The sequence below is a fragment of the Telmatherina bonti genome, assembly GCF_933228915.1.
Source record: "Telmatherina bonti genome assembly, chromosome: 23".
Taxonomy (NCBI): Eukaryota; Metazoa; Chordata; class Actinopteri; order Atheriniformes; family Telmatherinidae; genus Telmatherina; species Telmatherina bonti.
In genome coordinates, this window is record NC_136632.1 from 20,700,856 (window position 1) to 20,724,775 (window position 23,920).

At 39.0% G+C, this 23,920-nt stretch overlaps 2 protein-coding genes across 2 annotated transcripts in view; both read left to right on the forward strand.

Moving 5' to 3' along the window:
* Nucleotides 1–1,093: 1,093 nt before the first annotated feature.
* Nucleotides 1,094–15,245, forward strand: LOC306773552 (thioredoxin reductase 1, cytoplasmic-like; the record flags this gene model as incomplete). Its single annotated transcript, XM_079263407.1, has 14 exons — nucleotides 1,094–1,183; nucleotides 2,370–2,442; nucleotides 2,557–2,664; nucleotides 2,827–2,969; nucleotides 4,413–4,528; nucleotides 4,606–4,831; nucleotides 4,916–4,943; nucleotides 6,815–6,903; nucleotides 6,992–7,068; nucleotides 7,162–7,318; nucleotides 8,929–9,036; nucleotides 9,115–9,210; nucleotides 13,400–13,534; nucleotides 15,180–15,245. 14 exons carry the CDS (start codon nucleotides 1,094–1,096, stop codon nucleotides 15,243–15,245), a joined length of 1,512 nt encoding a protein of 503 aa, XP_079119533.1.
* A 3,995-nt stretch (nucleotides 15,246–19,240) lies between these two features.
* The window catches only part of chst11 (carbohydrate (chondroitin 4) sulfotransferase 11), a gene marked incomplete at its 3' end in the record, with an annotated part of 92,832 nt that continues 88,152 nt past the window's right edge, over nucleotides 19,241–23,920 (forward strand). The window contains exon 1 of the mRNA XM_079263585.1: nucleotides 19,241–19,361. Coding sequence (XP_079119711.1) covers nucleotides 19,244–19,361 — 118 coding nt within the window. The 5' untranslated portion in view covers nucleotides 19,241–19,243. The remainder of the gene's footprint in view (nucleotides 19,362–23,920) is intronic.

Consider the following 23,920-nt stretch of genomic DNA (forward strand, 5'->3'; position numbering starts at 1 on the left):
CCTGCTGCGTTCAGGGACTTCTTACAAACCCTGATATCAGGCGACTGAAAATAGAAGCAAGTTGCTTTGTTTTAGAAAGAAACAACGGTATAAATAATCCAATTAATGAACTCAGCGTAACTAAAATAAAAAATATACCCAAATATAATATCGGTAGAAAAAGCTTTGCAGAGTTTATCTTTAGTCTGATCTAGCATGGATCAAAGGTCGTGTGTTAATTCCTACATTTCAAGTGGCAATGAAACGCATCCCTGAAGCGCTTTGTGAAGCTTTCGCCTTCTACCTTATGCACGTTTCATAAAACTGTTTAAACTATTATTTGCTCGTTCTTATTTTCTCTACTTCTTAACTATTAACTTTAATAGAGCTTTAATAGAGTTTCCTGAAATGTAAACATTTTGTGGAAGGTATGCAGCGATAAGTTTTTTTTCTTTCTGTTCCACCCCAGTTTCATTTTTATTCTCCCTGTTTTGGTAATTTGGCTGTTAATAATTGTCATTACTAAGTGTTTCTGTTTATTCGTTGCATTATGAAAGAGTAAGTTCGGGGTTTGAGGCACAAAGACTCAGGCAGCCGTCCACACATGTCAATGCATGTTAAAGCTTTAACCACTAGATGGCGCCATGTCGCTTTAAACCTGTCAATGCCATGAAAAACAATAAAGTTGTTTGATTGGCTGCGCTTCTTGTGCATTTAAACCACCTCCTGAAATGTTCTAAACTTATATAAATTTATTTTCTTTTTATAAATTGTATTTATTGAGATGAATAATCCCCTGGCACAGAACTGTCATTGTAAATGCGATGCGACTTTCAGGGAATCAGTTTATTCTACCAGAGGCAATTCATTCAGACCCTGCTGCTACCTGCTTCAAATTATTCCTCCTGCACAACATGTCTGATATTAAATTTCATAGTTTTATTTTAGCATAGAAATGTAAGTACTGAGAGCTGTTTTATTTAAGTGTTTTGGTCTGCTGGTATCACTTGCTGCAAGAGTGAGTATAGGGGTCAAAGTCCTCTCTTGCTCAGGTTGTTTGTTGTTTCAGTTTTCTTAGTCCAACTTTTCACAATATCCAGGCTTGGAGTGAAACATGGACCCACCAACAGAGCCTTCATTAGGATTCTACGACTATGATCTTCTGATTATAGGAGGGGGATCAGGAGGCCTGGCAGCAGCAAAGGTGAGTTAATATGAACAATTTTAACCCAAATATTTGTTTTCTCTTTCTCAACTTTTCTTTTGCTCATTACTTTTCCTTTGTATAGCCTTTTAGATAAATGAAGATCAGAAAAAAGCAATGTTCTGATTAGATCAGTGCATTCTTATTCATCCTGCATGTGCTTTGGGGCACTTAAGCACATGGATGAATGCAACATGTCATAGTTTGCCATATTGCTTAATATCAATATCTAATGCAATATACAATATCACAAAAGTTCTTAGATCTGTTTAAGTCAAGCAAATTGAATAAAATGCATTGCATTGCAGGCTCTAAAACAAAGCAGCAGTGCAACAAAGTCACTTTTACTTTGACATCAGCAGCAATAATCATCATGCAGTTAATTTCCCCAATAAAAATGAACTAGATGAACAAGGTTGAGATGAAACCTGTAAGCAAAGGAAAAGAGATGGCACATTTTCTGTGGTAGGTTGGTTTGGTGTGCCTACATTGTGAAGATCTGAGTTCAAAATGGACAAAGCAAAGCTGACCATTTAGATAAGATGAGTTAGCTTACAGCCTCTTTCTCATGAACGTGAACCAATAGTCTGTCTGCGTGCAACAAAGTTGATGCATGATTGTCAACCCAGCTGCTGAATAAAAAAGATGACTCCCAGTCTCAAGAAGCTTCAAAGACATTTCATTCCTGATGGTGATGCTGCCAACACATGGTGCCATTCTTTGCCGTTTTTCCATGTATTTTGACTGCAGAGACATCTTCCAAGTAAATGGTAGAGATCCCTGCCAATCATAACGTTCATGCTTTTTATCCATTTGTCACAGATTAAAAGGATGAAAATTATTTGCACAATTCACAGCTTTCAAGTCATTCTCAGTATCTTCCATTTACTCAGATTTGTTGCCTACTTTTGCAAGTTTGTCTACTCTCAGTGGCTAGAAGACACTTAAAGTGAACCCTATAATTACCGGTACAGCTAATCTGGTCAGGACTGTGGTCTCTGCCAAAGCTGCAGACCTGATAATTATCATATTAATGAGCTTTATGGTAATGGAAGGATCTGCGAGTGTGTAGAGGAAAGTGGAAATGAGAGGAAGGGGCAAGAGGATTGTTGAGAAGGGCAAATGCTTAACCCGTTTTAATATTTAATTCCCCTCTTTTCTGTTGCTGTCTGATTGTTGCCTTTAGGAAGCTGCAGGGCTGAGGAAAAAGGTACTTATCCTTGACCTCATGGCCGCCTCTCCCAGAGGCATCAGAAGAGGTTAGTATTTAATTCTCCGAGTATCACAGCTTGTACTTATCATGAATAATCTGTTTTTAGTAGTTTAATTTTGCTTCTGTTTCCCTTATTTGTCCTCTCTTCCAGGACTTGGAGGTTCGAGTTTCAACACGGACAGCATCAGGAAATATCTGCAGCAGACGTCGCTGTTGGGGAAAGCTATCCACGACTCTCATTCGTATGGCTGGAAGTTCAAAGAGGAGGGTAAGTCAGCAGTCATATTCCCATCATAGAATACACCGGTTTAAATGTAAAATCAAAGCAAAGCTAATTTATTGAAGCAACAAGTACATTGAAATGCAGCTAAACTCAATGCATATAACTTTGGTTGTATAATTACATGTAAGAAATGTTGCTTTGTTGCAGTGTCTCATGGCTGGAGTGATCTGGTGCAGGCGATTCAGGAGCAGGTCAAGACAAGCAGTTTAGAGCTAAAGAGGGAGCTGAAGAGCTGTGGTGTCTTTTACCTGAATGGCCGGGGTGCGATCGTGGCGCCTCATACAGTTGAGGTAAACTTGATGATTTGAATAAAACATCTAGAAGTCACAGTCTTTGATAGAATCATTAAAGGAAACACATCAGGAAAAAAGTGATGAAGGCAGCAATGCATCTCAAAGTGATGAAACAGGGAAAACACATGACTGGAAAAGTGAGCAGTTCTGGAGGAAATAGCTGGTGGAGCAAGATGCAACTAATTTGGTTCATTATGATGGGTATAAATGGAGGCGCTTGGAGAAGCTGAGTCCCTTAGAGGTAAATTTCTACTGAGCTGCAGCAGTCTGCCAGTTGGCTAGCTGAGTAGCAATTTCAGAATTCAAATTTAAAAGTCACATTTTATTTCTGAAGTACTTTTCACAAAATGTTTTGCACAATATATAAAAAAAAAAAACAATAAAAAAAAGTTCCTGTAGATCCGAGCAGGATGGGGTCCATAACAACCCTGTAGACCAAGCCGGCATACCCCCAGCATGGTGGATCCCCATGAGGTAAGATAAAAAAAAAAGTTGCAAAGTTCAAATCTTAAATGATAAGAACAAGTATGTAAATATGGTTTATAAATCATGTTTACATACTTGTTGTAAATATAGTTAATAGAATTCATTTTACCACATAAAAAGGTTTTTATAAACCATTTTATATGGTAAAATGGTTTATAAAGATAAAAGGAAATCATTAAAAAAAACTACTTTAATAGATAGTTTTTAGTATAAATTAGTAAAGGTGTACTTAAAATGGTGTGAAGACTAAATTTCTTATCTACAAAACACAAAGTAGAAAGTCAGTATTGGCTATCTGGGATCTTTGGGTCGTCAGGCATCACTGCATCACAGGCATGATTGTCAACTATTCATCCCTGCATAGGCTCAGGAACACTTGCAGAAATGATTGTCTGTGAACAGAGTATGCCATAAAATCCACAAGTATAATTTACATACTGTGTGTACACAACTTTTCCCCTGTTTTCAACTGGAGCCAGATATTTCAAATTTAGAGAAAGAAAAAAAAAGAAGGAAAAGTTAGCTGCTGCAGTCACTGCTTTCCTTTGGAGCAGATACTTTTCTTTACCTTAATTTAAAAAGAAATGAAACAGTGTTTATAGCGTATTTGATGGTGCCAGTTTTCGTTCGCTGCCTATAGGAATGTTTTTTAATCGTGCTCCTGTTATGTTAGTTCATGCATTTCAGAGACAAACCCTAGAGAATAATATTATCACCAATGGGAAGTGAATTAGTTTTTTTTTAAAAAGTACATTTTTCTCGTTTACATCTAAACCATTGAAGATGTTATGTGTATCGGCATCTGTCGGCCCTCAGAGGAACTGTATTAAATACAAGACGATGTTCAGCGTAATGATGATTAGCTTTGTTTTCACAGAGATTTCAGCTGTAAATATGTCACCGGTCTAATAACAGGAATGGAATTTACGGTTTTACTCTCTTATGTTTAAGCAGGTGACAGAAACAAATGGGAGGAAACGATGTCTGACTGCAGAAACCCTGCTCATTGCTACAGGAGACCAACCTCAGTATCTGGGCATACCTGGAGACAAGGAGTACTGCCTAACCAGGTACAGTTATACTTGTATCATTGTGCCTCATACCCTTTCTACACTTCTATGGTCTCCGCCTTCTCTTCCACTTCTAGCGGAGATCTTCCCTCGCTGCGTCACCCTCCAGGTCGAATGCTGGTGGTAGGCGGGTCTGCTGAAGGGTTGGAATGGGCTGGCTTTCTGTTTGCTCTTGGAATGTCAGTCACCATCATGCTGCAACATGACCTCCTTCCAGGGTTCGACTGCAAAATGGCCCAGAAGATAGAAAACCACATGATAGTTGGTGGAGTGAACTTTCTTTATCATTGTTCACTCATTAAGGTACGGAGATGGAAATGAATGCAGCAGAAGGAAAATAAAAAGTAAAAAAATAATATTTTGAATGTCCCTTTGTGTTTGTGTCAGGTGAAGCAGACTGAGGACGACGTGTCAGGTACGGCAGTTCAAACCAGTTTGGTCAAAATGGTATCTGCAAAGAGCTTATTGTCCATTTGACTTGACTCAAAATAAGCCTGATTTCTTGTTTAGATTAGTCTCAGATGGATCCTCTGCAGCCGCAAGCAGTTTAGGATCCATGTGCTAAATTTATGTTTCAGATGATGTTATCTGTTCATTTCAAGATTAATTCATATAAACCGCTTATAAAAGATACCTGATGAAATGTGAGAGTTCTCCTGAAAAAAAGAGCCCATATGTACATGCAGATATATGTTTGTTGCATTTAAACAGCTTTATACTATGGTCAGAGAGAATTCTCACGACAACTAGCTGCATATACACTGCAGATATATATATACACACATGTATTTCGGCAAGTTAAATCTCAGTTATATCACTCCGTTACAGCGTCACCATAGCAACGCATTAATCAACAGATTCAGATGAGCTGGCTTTGACAGGCGAATGAGAGAAACACGTTGCAGCTTTACAACAGCTGTTTTGCAGAAAAACTACATCAAGGCCAACATAAAATAGTGTCCATACTTTAGCATATTCAGCAAGTTTTAAAAAAAATAGAAATAAACATTTGTTATAAAATCTTTACTGTGTGGGACTGTGGTATAAGAGAATTAAACAACTTTTACACAGTGTTAATACACTTTTTAGAGGAGTTCCAGACTGTGCTGTGCATTAAAACTGTGTAATTCATAAAAAACTGTTGCCTCCAGACAAACTTTACCAACATGACCCTTTGTCTCTCTGAAAGGAAGCAGCAACGTTTCTGATAGTTAGTAGGTGAACGGATTGGGAACCCAAACCAGACTATGTTTTGATGATTGCAAGAAGATAAGGGACACTCAGATCAGCATACTAATAACTTTTGCAGTACATGCTAGTTCTTTATAACTGTCTTAAGCGTTTTCTTGCTTTTCTCTTTAAAAAAAAAAAACCCAAAAACATTCAAACTGTGTAGTGCACGGCTCCTCAAGGTATGATCCTTACATAATAAACAGTCTGGTTGTAGTAGATGAGCAAATCCACGTGGAGGTAAACAGCCTCCATGATGGTCAGCTGGTAAAAAGAATGTATTTTAGCCCAGACTGTTACAACTTCCACACCCTAAACAAGTCATGTTTCAGTCTAAAGTCAACCATAACCAATAATAATATTCTGTTTTGTTATTAAATGTAACCATAGAAACCAGCAAAATGGTGAGCGATGGCTTGGGTGTGAAAAGAATGTGTTTTAGCCCAAACCGTGAAAGTTTTTAAACTCAACTGAAGTAATTAAAGTAAAGATGAATCATCTCTGTGATATGAAATATCTGGTGGATTTCTCTCATATTTTATAGAATATTATTATGGAACATTTTAAAGGGTATAAACTAGGGATGCTCCAATACCGATACTCTGCAGATATTCACATTTCAGATATTGGTATCGGATCCGAACTCCCAAAATGTGGATCGGTGCATTCCTAGTATAAACTAAGGTGTGACTGTTTCAATTATCCATGGTTGGTATTATTTAAGTCAGATAAACATGAAGTTGCCCTGGATATGTTTAATCTGCATTGTATTATAGTTCCCAGCACACAATACTGTGTCATTATGCATGTAAGAGAAACAAAGCCAAACTACAGCAGTGTCTGAAAACAACTAAGTACACCCAGGGTCCGTCCAGCAACAGCTCTGAGGAATTACTTTCATTCTGGCCAATGACTGATAACGATGTTGATTCTTTGTAATTTAAGCTGAATAAAAGTGTTATTTAATGCTGTTTAAAATACTAAAACCATGTAACTTCAGTATAAATCCTGAATTCTGGGTCAATATTCAAAGTGAAATGTATTATTTCTGACTAGGAGATTCTGCAGCTCCAACACAGCAGGCGAGACGTCGAGTGACCATGATGTACAAGGACGGCCAAACTAAACAAGAAGACTTTGACACAGTTTGTCACCTATTTTTCCCCTCCGACATGTTTCCTGTAGAGAACAGCACCAGCTTAAGAGTTACCTTTGTGTGGCTTGTGTGTGCAGGTGCTGCTCGCCGTTGGAAGGACAGCATGCACCAGTGACATTGGTTTGGAGTGTGTTGGGGTGCAGTGCAGCCCGGAGTATTCTCCATTTTTCTGCATGCCATTCTGAGTCCAGGTTTGATGCACGGCAATTATTTTGTTTAACTTTTGCATGTCTTTGTGTGTGCAAAGCACTGGCAGAATACTGGTGGATGCAAGGGATCAGACCAACGTAGATTATATTTACGCCATTGGCTCAGTGCAGCATGGACACCCTTCAACCACAGGTCTGTCAGTTCATGCTGGGAGGCTGCTGGCTCGAAGACTCTTTGCAGGAGAGAGCGTCTTGGTATGTAATTTGGATGTAATCTGTACGACTGAATGAGTACTTTGTATACGAGTAATGATGGGTGTGTCTTGTGTTGGGTATGTTGTAGTCAGACTAATGATAAGAAATTAGACACAGTGGCTTATAAAAGTATTAATTGTTGGAAAAAAAAGGCATCGTAACAAGGAAGATTTACAAAAAGACATGGGAGACGTGCTTCAGGTCAGATGTTACACCGATATCTGCAACAAAGTAATCATCGCCCCCACAGTGAAGCATGGTGGCGGCAGCATTATGCTGTGGGAACATTTTCCACAGCAGGAACAAGAAAACTGGGTGGAATTGAGAGAAGAATGGATGAAGCAAAACACAGAATTCTTGAGTGTTTGAGTCTTCCAGAGAGTTCAGACTAGGATGAAGATTCACTTTCCTGCTGCTGAGCAGGAAGCAGGAAGCTGACTGCTGAGCAACACCTGAGAAGTTGAAGCTGAAATGTTTAAATGTGTGGTTTAGTCAAAAGTCCAGACCCCAAATCCAAATGAGAATCTGTGGCACGATTTAAAAATTGCTATCCAGCAGCGTAACTCTAACATCTAACCAGGGGAAGATGTAGGATGCTGTGTAACGCCACATTTATGTAAGCCATCAAAAGGAAATATACTAAGAAAAACTATCTCTACTTCTTTCCTAATCTCCCTTATCTAAGTGTTGTCTTATAATGCAACAAAAGCAATAATAGTATAGATACTACTACTATTTATGCATTCTATTACTCAGTATTCATTAAAAGTATTCTGATACTAGAACTTGACACCTATTCGAAAAAATTTAGGTTTGTCAAAGTAACACAATGCAAAGATATTAATCTGTGGAATTAAAACATTAATGCATCAACAATAAAGTAAAACTCATACCATATTAAAAATCCAAATTTGGCAATTTCCTGGTTAGAGAAGATTATTTTGGGCATAAAAATGAAATCATCCACCAAAAACCACTTTCTCCTACTTATTTATGAGTATTTTGGGAGTTTTTTTAAGCCTTTAATTTCCAGGATGGCCCATCCAAGAAATCCCATACTTAACCACTAACTTTTCACATCTGACATTTTGGTCTACATTCCTTACCAGGGAACTGAAATGGGATTTTTTTAAATTTTTTTATTCCTTTTCTCATATCATTTCTCAGTTTTGGCAAGTACTTAAATGTAAGTAGGCTTACTTGTACTCGGTCCAGAAAAATGTGGGTATCTCTAGAATTAGCCAACTAATCATCAACATCAGCAACAAAATAACGATAACTAAAGGAATAAATGAAACAGGATATTTTTCTGGGTATACATCTGAATGTCTACAAGATCTCTAAGTGAGCATCCGCGTGGGGGGGTCCTGTATCTCCCTCACAAAGCCACACAACCTAAAGGAGCTGGAACAGATTCACTTTGAATAATGTGCATAAATCCCAGTAGCTAGACATGCAGAGCTCAGTGGGATGTACCCAAACATGTCTGAAGCTTTGTTTGCTTTCGAGCATTTCACTACGAGAATACATCTGTGCACCGTTTTCTATGTATCTTGGAGTTTTTCAGTCCTCAGAATTGATTCCAATATATGTAGTTATTCCATTCACAGTGCGATTACACCAACATACCCAGTGTGGTGCTCACCCCGCTGGAATATGCTGCCTGTGGTCTGACTGAGGAGAAAGCCAATTTAATGTTTGGAGAAAATAGCATTGAGGTAAAGACAAGTCCAGATGGAGCTAAGCAAGCATGACTCAGCTCTTTGAATGACCTGAATTTAAATGGTTTTCTTCAGGTGTATCACAGCTTCTACTGGCCCTTGGAGTGGACTCTTCCTGCAAGAAATAAAAACTCTTGCTACGTTAAAGTCATCTGCCACATCCCTGATCAGGTATGCTTCCGTTTAATCAACATATTTCCAAGCCGAGCAGTCATATTTTAGTGTCAGGTTACACACGAGTTCCACATCGCATTCATATAAAAATTAAGAGCATATTTTACCTGACTGTCTTTGGTTTCAGGGAGGTTACTTTGCCAAACTATCATCTTTATAAATTGATGCAGCAAGATGGAGAGAAACAGTTGAAACTCGCTGCACACTTCCAAACCCACACCCAACCAAACAGGAGTAGATAAAGAGACAAATGTCTTCCCTAGGAGTTACATAGTACGCTGCAAAAACTCAGCCTTAAAAAAACCAAGCGGCAACCTCTAGCGGTTAAAAGTGAAACCTATGTGGAAGTGCATAAAACTGCAGTTCCCCCTTCATCCACTAGGGGCTGCAAAACAGAGCAAATCCCCATAGACTCCCATGTTAAAAAGACCAACTTCACAGCAGAAATAAACATGTTTACAGCCTGGTTCAAAAATCCATTTTCAGTTTAATAGGTCAGGTTTACCTTCATGACAACTGTGGGGGGAGTGATGTTTTTCCTAATTCGCCCGTTTAAAAGTAATTTAATGTCCGAGTTCGGCATATTTTGGGGTGTGTACTTTTGATTGACAGGTACTGATCTCCAGCTTCAAGTCAGAAGAACGTAGAACAACTGAGGTTTTTAGCCGGTTAATAACGTGACTTAGCTTTAGCCCGCTTACCTCCGTTAGCTGGTTAGCTCCCGTTATCTCAGGGTTAGCTCGGTTAGCTTTTGGCTACAGAAAGCTCAGAGTTCGCTCGATGTCAATCATCCACCATGACGCTCACGGCTCCCCTCTCAGCTCCACCTTTTTGCCCATATTTGTATTTTCCGGGCGAGACGACGCACATGTAGCTGCCAACATGGCAACGATAGGAACCGCCCACCGAGCTTCAGTTCAGCTCTTCAGAAACCTATGGGTGACGTCACGGAGGCTACGTCCATCTCTTTATATGCAGTCTACGTAAAAAAACAAGAAAAAAAATATACAAAAATGAGGTGAATGTAGCTTAAAATAAGATCAATTATCTGCCAACAGAACAAGAAAATTTGGCTTGTCAAGACTTCCCAAAACAAGTAAAATACTCTTAAAACAAGAAGAATTCTATGGCATAAAAATGAAGAATTATCTTGCCTTTAAAAAAATAAGCACAATTTAAGATTTTTAATCTTAGATTTCAGTTTTTGCAGTGTAAATGCTGGATTCAGTTAAGAAAAAACAAAAACCTTTCTATCTGTACCCGTATATCTTGTAGATATGTATCTTTACTATAACATAACACTCTTGTAGAGCAGCAAACAGAATGATTGGTTACAAATACAAACAAATTAAGGACCCCTGTATTCGTTGATGTGTAATATACGGTGCCTTAGCAGTAAAACAAGAGTGTTTCTTTTCTTTAGGGATGCTTAGTCACAAAGCCATGAGCTCTGTAGTAGTTTGCACCTCATTTAACCGCCCACCCTTTTGTGATATTTATAGCTCTTCCCACAGCTGACTTTGCATCAGTCAAGATAACTGGATTTTCTAATGTCTCTCTGTCAAACTGATATTAACCGCTTTAATATCTGCTCTCTCTGCTCTCCCACACACATTAGCATCGGTTATATACTTCACAGATTTTTCTTTTCTTAATTGGATCTTGTACCTTATGCACAAATTGGAATACACAATAAGCAAAACTAAAAACTTTGCTTAAATCTTAAAATACAAGAAGTAAAGAAAAGCTAACTAAGCTAACTGACAAACAAACAAAAACCACATAAGAGGAGTGAAAAAGACTGACTGGAAGTTTGGAAGACTTTAAAATGACTATTATACTACAGAGAGCGGCTCTGACACACACTACTGACTCGACCAGACTTGATAAATGAGCAGAGGTGGCAATTCCTGGTCCAGAAAGTAAAAGTCCTGCCATGTTTTTGGATCTACCTGTACATTTAGAACAGGTGTTTTCACTAACAGGCTCGTTTACCTGGCAAATAAACTCTACTCATTATATTCAGCTCATTTGGTGACTGGTCAGAACAGCTGCCGGACAGGACTTTTACTTTCTGGACCAGGAATTGCCACCTCTGTAAATGAGTATTTAATACTTGAGTTGAGTGTATTTTTCCTTTCCAGAACACATGATTTACACATGATGACTTCTAACTGAGCAGCTGTAGCTTGTACCTGTCTGCCTTCACTCTGAGGAATGTTTGGTGGGAAAATAAACACATGAATCCAGTCTCCGAGGGCATTTTAAGCACTTGAAATGGTGCCACCCTAGTTTATAACAGATAGTAAAGAAAAAAGGATCTGGGACTCTGAAACAACAGTTTAGGGACCGGGGGTGAATGTGCACCTAATTACCTGCCAGACAATTCAGTTGTGGTTTGCAACTCATCTGGTCCGAGTTTCCTTTTACATTCCACTTTCTCAAATCTGTTTTGCCATCCTTGTGAGAAGAAGACAGAACGAGACAAACAAGGAAGAATAAAACTTGTTCATCTGTTGGTTTATGCAGAACAACTTCTGTTTCAACCACGAAGCAGCAAATCGCAGAGCTGCATCAGACTTTAGCAGCCTTTGGTTGGTCGGGTTTAAGTAGAAATTTGACTGTTCTTCCACCTCTAACTGTGAACCATTTCTTCTGGCTACACATACACTGCAAAAACTGAAATCTAAGTAAGATTAAAAATCTTAATATGAGTACACGTGCTTATTTTTTTTAAAGGTAAGATAATTCTTAGTTTTTATGCCAGAGAATTCCTCTTGTTTTAAGAGTATTCTTAGTTGTTTTGGGAAGTTTTGACAAGCCAAACTTTCTTGTTCTGTTTGCAGATAATTTATCTTATTTTAAGCAACATTTACCTAATTTTTGAATATTTTTTTCTTGTTTTTTTAAGGCTGATTTTTTGCAGTGTAGGTATGTTTAGGCTCCGTTTACCCACAATGCCCCTGGACCTGAGTGGGCTTTCTTTGATCTGCATTAGAATTCATTTGAACATTCACACGTCATACTCATAGGCAGAGTATGTAAGATTTCAAGGCGATTCTTCCCTTGAAAGTGGCGATTCTCTTCACCACCAGGTGGCACACACTAGGTCGTGAGCAAAACCGCAAAACTGCTACCTCCACAAACGACCACAGGTTGGCAGTAATGAGCAAAACTCACCCCTCACCCCTCCTTCCTTGCCAGCTCCAATGAGGGCAGGAATCGCTTGTGAGCTGTAGCTCAGAGCCGCTCTGGAACAAATGGGCTTATACTCCCCCTACTGGTGGAAAAAAAGTACTTTTCTTTTTTTACTGGTCAGAAAACATTCGAAAAGGATCTTTGTCATTAATTAAACTTGTAATTTAATAGCACATCAAATATGGACAGACTGGAACCTACATGTTTAAAAAACTATATAATTATGAATGTAGTTATTTTTTTAGTTAATTTATTTTGAAAATATTGAAAATCTTACATACTCTACCTTTAATCGTACCAGACGTTCTAAAACAAAACAAATTCTTTGAGCTTAGCAGTTATGGTGTCTTCCTCAATGCAGTTTTCTCTTTGGTTGACTTTTTGCCAGCACTCCCCCCATGCATTAGTATTCCCTAATTTTGGTGTCAAAGTCAACTAATCTTGTCAAGTTTATGTATGCTTAGACAAATGTCACCATCATTACTGCCCAGCTGAACCTTACTGCATTTTTAGAGATAAAAATCTCACTAATACATCAGTATATGTCTCTTTATGCAAATGACTTGGTGTAAGAGGGAGATCCTCGATCCTGGTCCTCGAGGACCAGCATCCTGCAGATTTTAGAGGCTGCTGAGTCAGGCGTGTTGCCGCAGGGGAACTGCTAAAACCTGCAGGACACCTGCCATTGAATACCAGGACTGAGGATCCCTGATGTGACATATTTGCATGTTATTTTCGTATAGTTTTTCATATAATAATGAATGTACAATGAAAATACTTTCCTATTTGATGTATATTTAGTGCTTTCGGTAATGAAGGCTATGGGGAGATTTTAAATTGAATACACTAGATGTGATTTCAGAGATGACTAGGACTATACATTGCATATTCCAGGTATCTTGAAAACACGCTTGTAAGGCGGAGAAGAAATGACTTTAACTTTTAGGAACTTCAGGAAATTAATCTCAACACTGCTGTGTGTAAACAGGAGCGTGTGGTCGGGCTCCACATCATGGGACCAAACGCCGGAGATGTGCTCCAAGGCTTCGTGACTGCCATGAAATGTGGTCTCACTAAACAACAGCTTGATGCCACCGTGGGCATACACCCCGGAACTGCACAGGTTAGCATTCCTTTATCTGGCAGTGTTTTAGTCAGAATAATAGACTTCTGCAGTTTACAAGACAAATACGGCACAAATTTAATTGAATAGCTTTGGTCTTTTATGAGTTTTATTCACTTTCGCTCTTTATTTGGACTTCGTAAAAGTAAGTGAATAGCATTTTTCTGCCACTTGGGGGCAGTATAACACCTGTGCTGCAGCACAAGACACAAATCCATGTAGAAAAAGTTGTTCTTTGTGAAACTAAGAGTCTTTTTTATGTTTTAATGCTGGTAATTGTGTATGTAAAGCACGTTTAATTGTTTTTCTTCTCATCTCATCACAAATTAATTATTGCATTATTCTTGAAAAGCAAAATTGTAATCTTTTAATCGTGTAATTTATCTCAACATAATTGTCTTTTGATCTCAGGGAAGAAAAGATTTCTTGACACAGCATGATAAATCAACTAATTATAACATGAAAACAGAATAATCAGTCAGCTGAGTGAAGTTTTCAGATCTTAGCGTGTTCTGCCCCCTGACAAAGCTCCGCTGTCGGAGGTCAAAGCCGGAGCAGGCGATTCAATTGAGTTTCCAGCTCAGAATGCTGCCTGCCTGAATTATTCATGGACAATATTTAATAAAAGCTGTCACTCAAAGCATGTAACTCCAGAGAATGACCTCACAGAACACGGGCAGATTAATACTTGACATTTTCAAAAATTAATTAATGAGGTATTCAGTGAAGTGTTAAATAGAGGGCACTGGTACTGGCAGTGTCAGCTGAAGAGAGGTCTGTGCACATGGAATCATCATGAGTCCCACTTAGGACTCACTGATTTGGTAGGATGCAGGATTTTGCATGTATGGATCTCATACCGACATCTTATCTCATCAGGTTAGAGGTAAGATTAATTAGTTTGTTTCTTAACTTACAGATCTTGTAGACATAATTTTCTTACCTCTTGTTAAGTGGAATGTTTTGATCATTTTATTGAAATTTATAAAAACAAATAAATTATAAACGAATGTCCAACACATTTGGTACCTTCAGTTTGGAGAGAAGGTTAGGTATAATAAGCTATGGCTTCTGCCTACACAAGGTCAAATGAGAATGAGGAAACTTATGTTATTTTATGTTGTTTTAATTTTGTTTGTGATGTAAATTTGATCAAACAACAATAAATAAACACATAAACCAATAATATGCCAAGCACAGTCGGGTCAGAGGGCAAATTCTTCCAAAGAGAACCATCTCTTCATCTCCACGGCCTCATGTGAAGCGTTCACTGCCCTACAGGTTGCTACTGCAAAAACAAAAAAGAAAAAAGTGCATGCATCTTTTCAGGCGTTACTTATCTGAAGCGGTGCTCCAGTACCTTTCAGACTAAGCTGATTCTACAGCCTTAAAGCTAAGAGAGATAACTCCTAACACACAGAGCTTTTTGTCCATTCAGTGACACCGTAGTAAAAATGAAGGGGGAAGAATGGCAGCTGCTGTGTGTCTAGACTGAAGGTAGATACTGTATGTTCTGTCATCAACATTTTATTTTATTTCATGCTTCACTTGTAAGTTTTTACACTCGTCAGTCCAACTCTCAGTGTTTTAACTTCACAAGTTTTCTGACATGTTCATGAGATGCCGGCTTCTCTCCACTCCCCAGGTGCTCACCTCGCTGAACCAAACCCGCCGCATGACCGACGCGCTGATGCTGAGGGGAAACTGCTGAGGGTAGCTTCCTGCTGTCAGTCACAGCTCGCCATGGCAACTGTTGGATGACAGCATAGTGCGTAGTGGCCGTAGCAGGACAGTCGGCTGACTATCCAATGACGTCTTCACCTGAAGCCTGACAGACAGGCGGGCGAGGACTGATGACCTGCTGCGGACACGTCTCTTATATGTTTGCATTTTTATTAAAAATCAGCTTTTTATATCGTTTTTAAACCTACAGTTCCACCGATGCTCTCCAATGTTCTGCCTCCAAAAGCCAACTTTTATTTTGCTTTGTTTTTGTCTTTCAAAGCATTTTTAGATGCTTTTTTTTTTTTTTTTGTGAGAGAAGAGCACCCCATAGCAGAGTTTTAAAGGCTGCAGAGGGATGATAAGACTTTGGGATTTGAGGCATTTACATGTCAAACGATCTGGCTCCAACTCCGCTTTTATTACTAAGGCACAAGCCTCAGGGGCTCGCCTTTAATTTCATGTAATGAACTAGTTGAGGATTAAGGAATTAAACACATTAATAGCACTTATTGGTGAATGTTCTCACTTTCATTGATGTTCTCTTTACTACAGCATTAGGCAGGAATTCCTGACTTTTTGCCTTGATCTTCCTTTTTTTTCTTCCTTTATATTCTCAGTTGGATTTAATGTCGTCAAGCCCGACTTCTGCCTTGAAACAACTGTTGAATATTCATGTTGGCCATTAGGTGCGGCGTCTCATACAAATGAAGCAGAAACTGTAGGGAAGGTATTTCTTAAAAGCCTGTCTTTGACCCTCGACTTTCCTCCAGCTCCACACTCTGCATATAGATTTAAAAAAAGTTCATTTGTGAGCAGAGGGCATCATGGGCTATTTTTAATTCTGCAGCTACAGTATGTTGCAGCTTGTAATGAGTGTACAGGCTCCCATCCCTCCATTTTAATTGAGCAGTGAGCGCCTGAGTGTACAGTAGTTGCAAATTAGATGAAGACCACCTGGCAGTTTCTTTTCTTTTCTCCCTTCTTGTGTAAGAAAACAGAGTGTGTAATTAAAAAAGAATGCACAGGATTACAATATATCTCATAGCAAGGTTGAATTTTTATTTCTTTATTTTATTTTTTGTGGGTCCTTTCCAGCATTAAAGCAAGCAGAATGATGGTCTGGATGCTGTTTTTGCCCCTTTTGCCAAGGGGAGCATTACTGGTATAATATTTCTCTATTTTTTTTTTTTTTTTTTTGCATAATTGTTTTTAATACAGAGTTTCTACCGCTGGACCAGAAAGGATAGAAGAAGGTTGAGATTTTTGCTCCACCTGTACCTGTTTGTCCAGGAAAGTGCTAAGATATGGTGATATGCACCATTGCGCCACTAGATGGCACTGCATCTGTCTGTGTGGACTTTAAAACAAGCTTTCTGCTTGCATGCCTGAGTGAAAAGAGAAGCACTAAAGGTAGACAGCTTTATGGGTTGAAAATCATTTTCACGTCTGCCTCTGCAACATATAGAGCTACTGACAGGAGCACTAAAGCTATAAACAGCTGTTATAGATATTGTTTGACTCAGCTGGTCTTTGATTAAAGCAAGTATTGGGACTTTATTAGTTAATGCAAAGGTATTTATAGATTTAAGCATCAAGAAGTTTCCGTTTAGAGCCCTTAAACATCCAGAAGGTCAGCAGATCAATATAAGGTCCTGTGAAATGACAGATGTGAGAAGAAAAAAATGAAGGAAAAAGCAAAGCTTGCTTATTAAAATCGGTCGCTGTTTTCTTTAATGAGTGAAATATTGAATAGATGAGCCCCAAATATTAAACTTTCATTTGCAAATTGAAGATTCAATAACTTATCCTCTTACTAAGGAGCCTCCAATCTGTCAGAATATGTTTTTAATTTCACATCATTTAGTTAGAAGTGTCTAATATGTGTTGTAATGCAATCTGACTTATTATAACTTTGAAAAGTAAACCTTTATATAAAGAACATTGCTTGTGAAGGATATGTGAGCATGTTTGTAGATTTTTTTATTTTTTTATTTTTTAATCACAGGAGAGTTTTTATGCTGCAGATGATTGAGATGAAACTGAGTTTGTGTGGGTGGGATCCATAACAATCCCTTCAGGGACACTTGCTTATGTTTCCTGAAATTATAACTCACAGTGTGTTAACACTTCTACAAATACCTGATTACAGCCACTAATGTGGCGACCTCCAAGGCAAATCCCAATACATTTAACTTTTATCCGCTCTGTTAGACAGAGGAAAACAGCTGGGCTGGGATCTACAAATTCATTACAGTTTTCCATTATAAGGACTGGGATAAACATGCAGTTTAATTCAGTAAAATTAATTTAGGTTTGAACACTTAATGTTTAATGGTGTGGCATATCACCAAACGCCAATAACCTTAGAATAAAAACTGCAACTTTAGAACATGACAAAGGAAAGTGCAGGGTAGTGGAATATAGCAGCAACTCCAGAAGACACAGCTGCTGCATGTTCAGCTCCAGGTGGTCACACTCACCAGGCCAGCAGATTTTATCCTAAAAATAATGCTGTGCTCTTCATCAGTATCCTGTTGCTGATCTAAACACAGTTCTCATCCAGCTTTTCTGGGCCAGTTGCTAACATAATGACAGGTCTTTTTATTATGAGGGTGTGTCATAAGACCACATGCAGTCATAAGACCACCAGGCGTAATGACTGTGACTCTGAACAAACACTGAGACTTCTGATTGTGCTCAGTCCTCAGTTGAACTGTTTTACCCCGTCATCAGTATCTGAAGCCTTTTGCGTGGTGGTTAGACGTTTAGGGGGACGTCAGGTAAATATGGAAGCTTTTCAGTAAATTGGCTTTGGAAACTGATGAGAAATATTGTCCAACACAAGCCTTTTTTTAGTTGTTTATGATGGATTATTTATAATAGGCTTTGTTTGAATTTATAGAAAATATAATAGTTCAGCTCATTTAGCTTTTTTTTTTTTCTTTTTTTTTTAACCTGTCCTTTCCAGCATCCTGACAGCAGAATGATGGTCTGGCTGCTGTGTTGTGCTGAACACATTTACTCCTCCAAGAGGAGCCCATGGATATGAGGCTCCCTGTGGTTCTTAAGATTTATTCTTTTTTCTTTTATTATTATTTATTTCATAAGTCTGTTGTTTCAGCTTATAGCTGCTGGACTGAACCGGACCAAGAGAAAATGAGACAATAGAGGGACAGGATGAGAAAGAAGATAGAAGAAAAGAGACAGATGATGGAGAGAGAGAAAAAAGAGAAAACAGAACAGGAAAAATAAACTCATATAGCTTTTAAACATCAATTGTCCTACATTTTCAAAATGAACACAGTCATGTCAAATGTGATGGAATCACATATTATAAAAAGCAAACAAACCAATGAACTCTAATCTGAAGTTATTCTATTCTTTTAACACACACACACACACACACACACACACACACACACACACACACACACACACACCACACATTATAGTATTATAGTTTTAAAAAAAATCTAAAAGAATTCCAGATTAGGCTACATTAAATCTAAAAAAAACAATCAGGATGTTGTGTAAAATGTAAAAACAAATCACAAGGATTTTAAATCTTATCAACCCATTTTTTAAATTTTTTTATTTCAAACTCTTCAGAAAAAACATGTTTTCATTTCATGGAAATATTATGGCTGAAAGGAGAAACAGCATTTATGCCCCCCTCCTCCTCAGATTTCTCCTGTTGAGTTCTGCTCCAACAGCTGCTTTAACAGCCTTGGATCGCACGTGGACGCGCTTATTTTTTTCCAAACTGGGGCGCAGTCACGCCTTCTCTGCCCTCGCGCTCCCCCCTCCTGCGTCCCAGCAGTGGTACGCTCCGACTTGGATGCGTTCAGCTCATTGACCGGCGAACAGTCCACATCAGTACCAGCAGAGCCCCCAGAGCTTCCCACAGCAACGGCCCTTCACCCCCCCCTCCCTAACAAAGCGAGACTCAGCCTGAAGCCCCCCACCACCACTCACCCCCCCGCCATGAAACAGACTCTGAGCGAACTGATGAGGATGAGCAGGATATGCCGGATGGTTTTTGCCACTTGTTTGGGATCCTTTATTCTGGTCATCTTTTATTTCCAAAGTATGTTCCAGCCAGGTAGGATCTGCCTTCTTCTTCTCTCTGGAAGTGTGTGTGTCCAGACCTTTCTCTCTCTGTGTGTGTGTGTGTGTGTGTGTTGACGCATGGCATCTTGTCCTGGCACGCTGACAGATCGATGTGTTCGCGCTGGAGCCTCCAGCAACGCAGCGGATGAATTATAGCGACTTGGAAACATAAATCCTGCAGCTGTGGTGTTGTACTACCCTCCCATGCGGTGCCACTCACAATCCTGGCTCTCTTGTTGCACTTTTTCTGTCCCTTTGTTGAGCGGCTCTTGGTGGAAGTGCGGGGTGTGTGTGCGCTGCCACCAGCCGCTGCTCGCTCGCTTCACCTCAGCTGACAAGTGGCATGGCTATGGCAGTGGTTTGGGTGGAGGAGGAGGAGGAGGAGGAGGAAAAGGAGGAGGGGGGAGTAGGTGCTTTTGTCTTCAGAAACGTGGCTTGGCTTTGGGAAGCCGGCAGCTGCGTTTGGCACAGTGTGGGCACCGGCAGCCTCCAGCGGTCCAAATGTGACCCTCACAGCGGATCTTATGATCTGAAGAGTAAAGACTAAACTATAAAACATATTAAGTAACCACATCTAAACACCAGAAATCACCAGGGAACATTTAGGACCAGTGTGCTCTTTAATCTGAGCGCGTCGTTGAATCATTTATCACAAATGAAGGAGATCCGCTCCAAATCAGCAGGGGGTCCTGTCCAGACATTTTGCATCTCGTTATGTCAGATTAGAGGTGAAAAACTGATTCTTTGGTGAAAATAGAAAGGAAAGAAAAGAAAAACCCTTTGTTTAGTCGAATCCACGCCCTGATGGATGCGATAATGTCCAGCTGGACATCAGCTTGTGCGCCACAAAAACTGCGCTCTGGCGCGCAAAGCTCTGCGTGTCTTCACTCACTGCTGCTTTAGTTTCAAAACGGAAACATGGTTTGTAGCCTTCACATTTTGGTCTACAAACGGAATATTTGGGAGATCAAATAATAAACCCTTCTTTTGCAGGATGCATTGTTCAATTCTGCCTTCAAACCAACCCAGGTGGCACTCCATCCATCCAAAATCCAGTCAAACGGAAGCGTAATCTCGTAGTTTTCCCACTGCTGGATTATAAAATATTCCACAGATACCAAAGAAGAAAGTGCACAGGCCTCTAGTTTTTAGGCTGTAATCTGATAGATGGGGCTGGTGGGATTAAAGAGAGATGACACATGAGACTCAGAAGAGAGAAAGAGCTAATTTCATCCACAGCAGCATGAAACTGAGCGGCCACATCTCTGATCAAGGAGGCATTGTGTGTAAATACACCGGCACTGTGAGTCACCAGTGCTGATGTTGCAGCTGGCAGCGGTGGACAGTCATTATTTCTAATCCCCTAAAGGAAAATCACCATGATGGAGTTTTGGAGACATATAGTCGGTAGACATGGCTGTAACAGGCTGTAGGAGCTGAGTTTTGAGGAGATTTTACACTTTATATTAGACTGACAGACAAACTTATGAGACTAAATGATTTTTTTAGGCTTGTGTCACTTTGAACTTTGGATAAGTGTGATGTAAGAGAAACATTTTCCCCACTTTTCATGTCTAACATCGATTTGGATGCTTGAATTAGCATCAAACACTGTTTTGTTCATGAAAGTGATGGAACTAAATTTTAATGACCTCCTTACACGGATGTTTTCTGATTCAGAAAGCAGAGCATTTGGGTCAAATATTAAGCTCACCTCAGAGGAAAAAATTGCACCAATTTCTTTCAGAGCATTTCATTTAAACAAATTCAGTCAAACAAAAGTGAATTTAATTTCCTGGATTTACTGGATCGAATGTTTTAGTAGAGCCATCTGTTGTCCCAGTTGTGTTTTCAGCTCAGGCCTCACAGACACGAGTCCAGCTGAAAACTGCTTAAAGTGTTTTGGGTGGATTTTCCAGAGGGACCAGTACGCTGCTGCTGGGAACAGATGCTCATGCCAGAACTTCAGACATAATCTCTTTGACCTCCTCTGTACAGCAGCAATACTCTGGAATACTTCCGTGATGACTTTTTACAGCTGCTTCTTTTTATTAATGTTTTTTTGTTTTTGTTTTTTTTCATTGTCATTTGCAGGTTGGACATGCTTTATAAAATTGTGTTCTTAGAAAACGCCACAGAAAAGCACAATTTATTTAAGAATGACCTCTGAGCAGCAGGAACACTGCACTAAGTGAGACCTCTCTTCTCCTGAGCATCATTAAATAACCTTCCGGGGAGGGTATTGATTGTAAAAATTGAACCAAGGCTTCATTAAACAGTTCTCAAGGACCTCCAAATCCTGCTCTCAGAGTTGTGCCAATCTCCCCAGACATTGCATCAGCATTTGCCCGACACAAACACATCTTCACACACACACACACGCACACAGGTCAGAAAGTTGATATTGCATTTATGTTGATGATAGGGCGCAGGTCGCTCTGATTGAAGAGACGTGAAGAGGAGGGCGTTTGTGCTGGAGGTTGGATGTACGTTTTAATGCTGCCGTGTTTATTTATGCTTTATTATACGGGTGGGATGGATGACACTGGGCTGCGTCTATTTACTGGTGTTTACTTCCCTTAAAACAGTTGTTCTTATCTCCATCTTTGTTTCTTTGCCTTCTTTCTGAAATGACTTAATCACCCTGCAATTGACTCTCTTTTGTCTCCACCTCTTCCTTCACTCTCTCCTGTATACACGCACACACACACACACACACACACACACACACACACACACACAGCATTGTTGCTGCTTAGATAAATTTCCAGGCGGTGTCTCCGTGGTTCAGGCATGCTCGGTCGGCCTGGGAATCCCTCCTGGCCCCCCAATGTAAACTCTCACCTCTCTCCCAGGACCTCTAGGGTTGTGACCTCTTTCAGAGGAGGCAAAGGGAGGTTGGCAGGTGGGGTTTCACACTGTAGACCTGACTTGTACACACCTAGGATTTAAAGGCTTAAAGTATATTTTGAGAGAACAAGTATTTAGTGTGTTGAACAGAAGATAGTCATGCTGTTGCCGGCTTGTCTCGAGTTTTTATCTCAGTTCCTCATGATCTGGCACGGAAGCTATAGAAACAGACCTGAAGCTGATGCAAGTGCCGAGTATTAGCCTGCAGGTCTGTGTTCAGAGGCAGTTTGAGCAAAACAGGAAATTCTATTTTGTTTGTAGTGACATGGCTGCAGTGAAAACACCACTCCTCATATTGTCTAGTTAGGCTAGTTGTTCCTCGGTAAAAGTGCTATGCTAACTATAAAAAAAAAGTGTTATCAGGCTCTATCATTTAAATATTGTTAAAATATGAATCCAAAATATATAATTGCCTGGATGTTAGCTTATCGTAAGACTTTAAGGTGGAAAGAGGTGTTTAGTGGGATTTATAGTTAGTTAATTAAAGAAAATATGATAACTATTCTAACTTGCTAATGTAGCAAACAATGATATACTTGTAGTGTAGGAAAATAATGCTTTTTACATAAAACAGGGCTAAGATAAGTTTTGTTTTTGTTTTTTCAAACCTTTTCCTTTCCGACATCAAGGCAAGAATGACGATGGTCCTATTTGGTTTGCCAGGGAGGAGCTTATAGGAAATTACTTTAGTATTATTGTTTGTTTTTTTTAAATTTGGTTTTAGCTTAAATATCTATGCAGAAAGCTGGATCTGATAGGAGAAACAAAAACAAAGCAGCCAATCATCATGAGCACCAACAATAGGACAAACTGAAAAAAAAAAAAAAAAAAAGCAATAACAACAAGAGCAACATGTTCTTGAAAACATATCAGATATTAAACCTGGAGAATATTTTACTTTTTGCAGTAATTATCTCTAACCATTTAAGTCTAATCATGTACATCTTTTCCATTTTTTGAGTGCTTATCTTTGACACGTATCTGTGGGATAAATGGAGCTCCCAGACTTCCTGGGCTCCTACCAACTTATTTTTATATTGTTAGGAATAGTTTCTATTCTAGTTTGTATTTATGACTATTTTTTTGCAAAACCTAAACACTAGGCATGGGGAAATCGAATTGAAAAATCAAGTATTGGGATTTTTTTGCTCCACAATTTTAAAATAGATTTTTTTGTGAAAAAAATTGATTTTTTTAAAAATAAATAAAAATAATCCATTATGAAATTTTAGTCATTTTTATTGTTTTTATTAATAGTTTTTGCAGCAGAATGATGGTCTGGCTACTGTGTTGTTTTTTCCCCAACTGAAATCAAGAAAATTGACGATCAAAAAAAAGTTTTGTACATTTTTCTTTTGTTTTTAATCTACAAAAATCAGTAATATCGAAGAATCGTGAGAATCGTAATTTAAATAGAATCAGCATAAAAAAAAATAGGAATAGAATTGAATTGGGACAAAAGCATATCGTCACATCCCGTAAACACATTGCTTAGCTAAGCTATTAGTGTCTCACTCTGTCAGTCTGGCATTTAATTTGTGCAAAAGCTATAAAATAGCATCCACATTGATGAAATAAGTCAGCTAACATGACGTCTGTAAATGTGTCTTCAGGATAAGAGAGTTTATTTAAAGTTTTAAA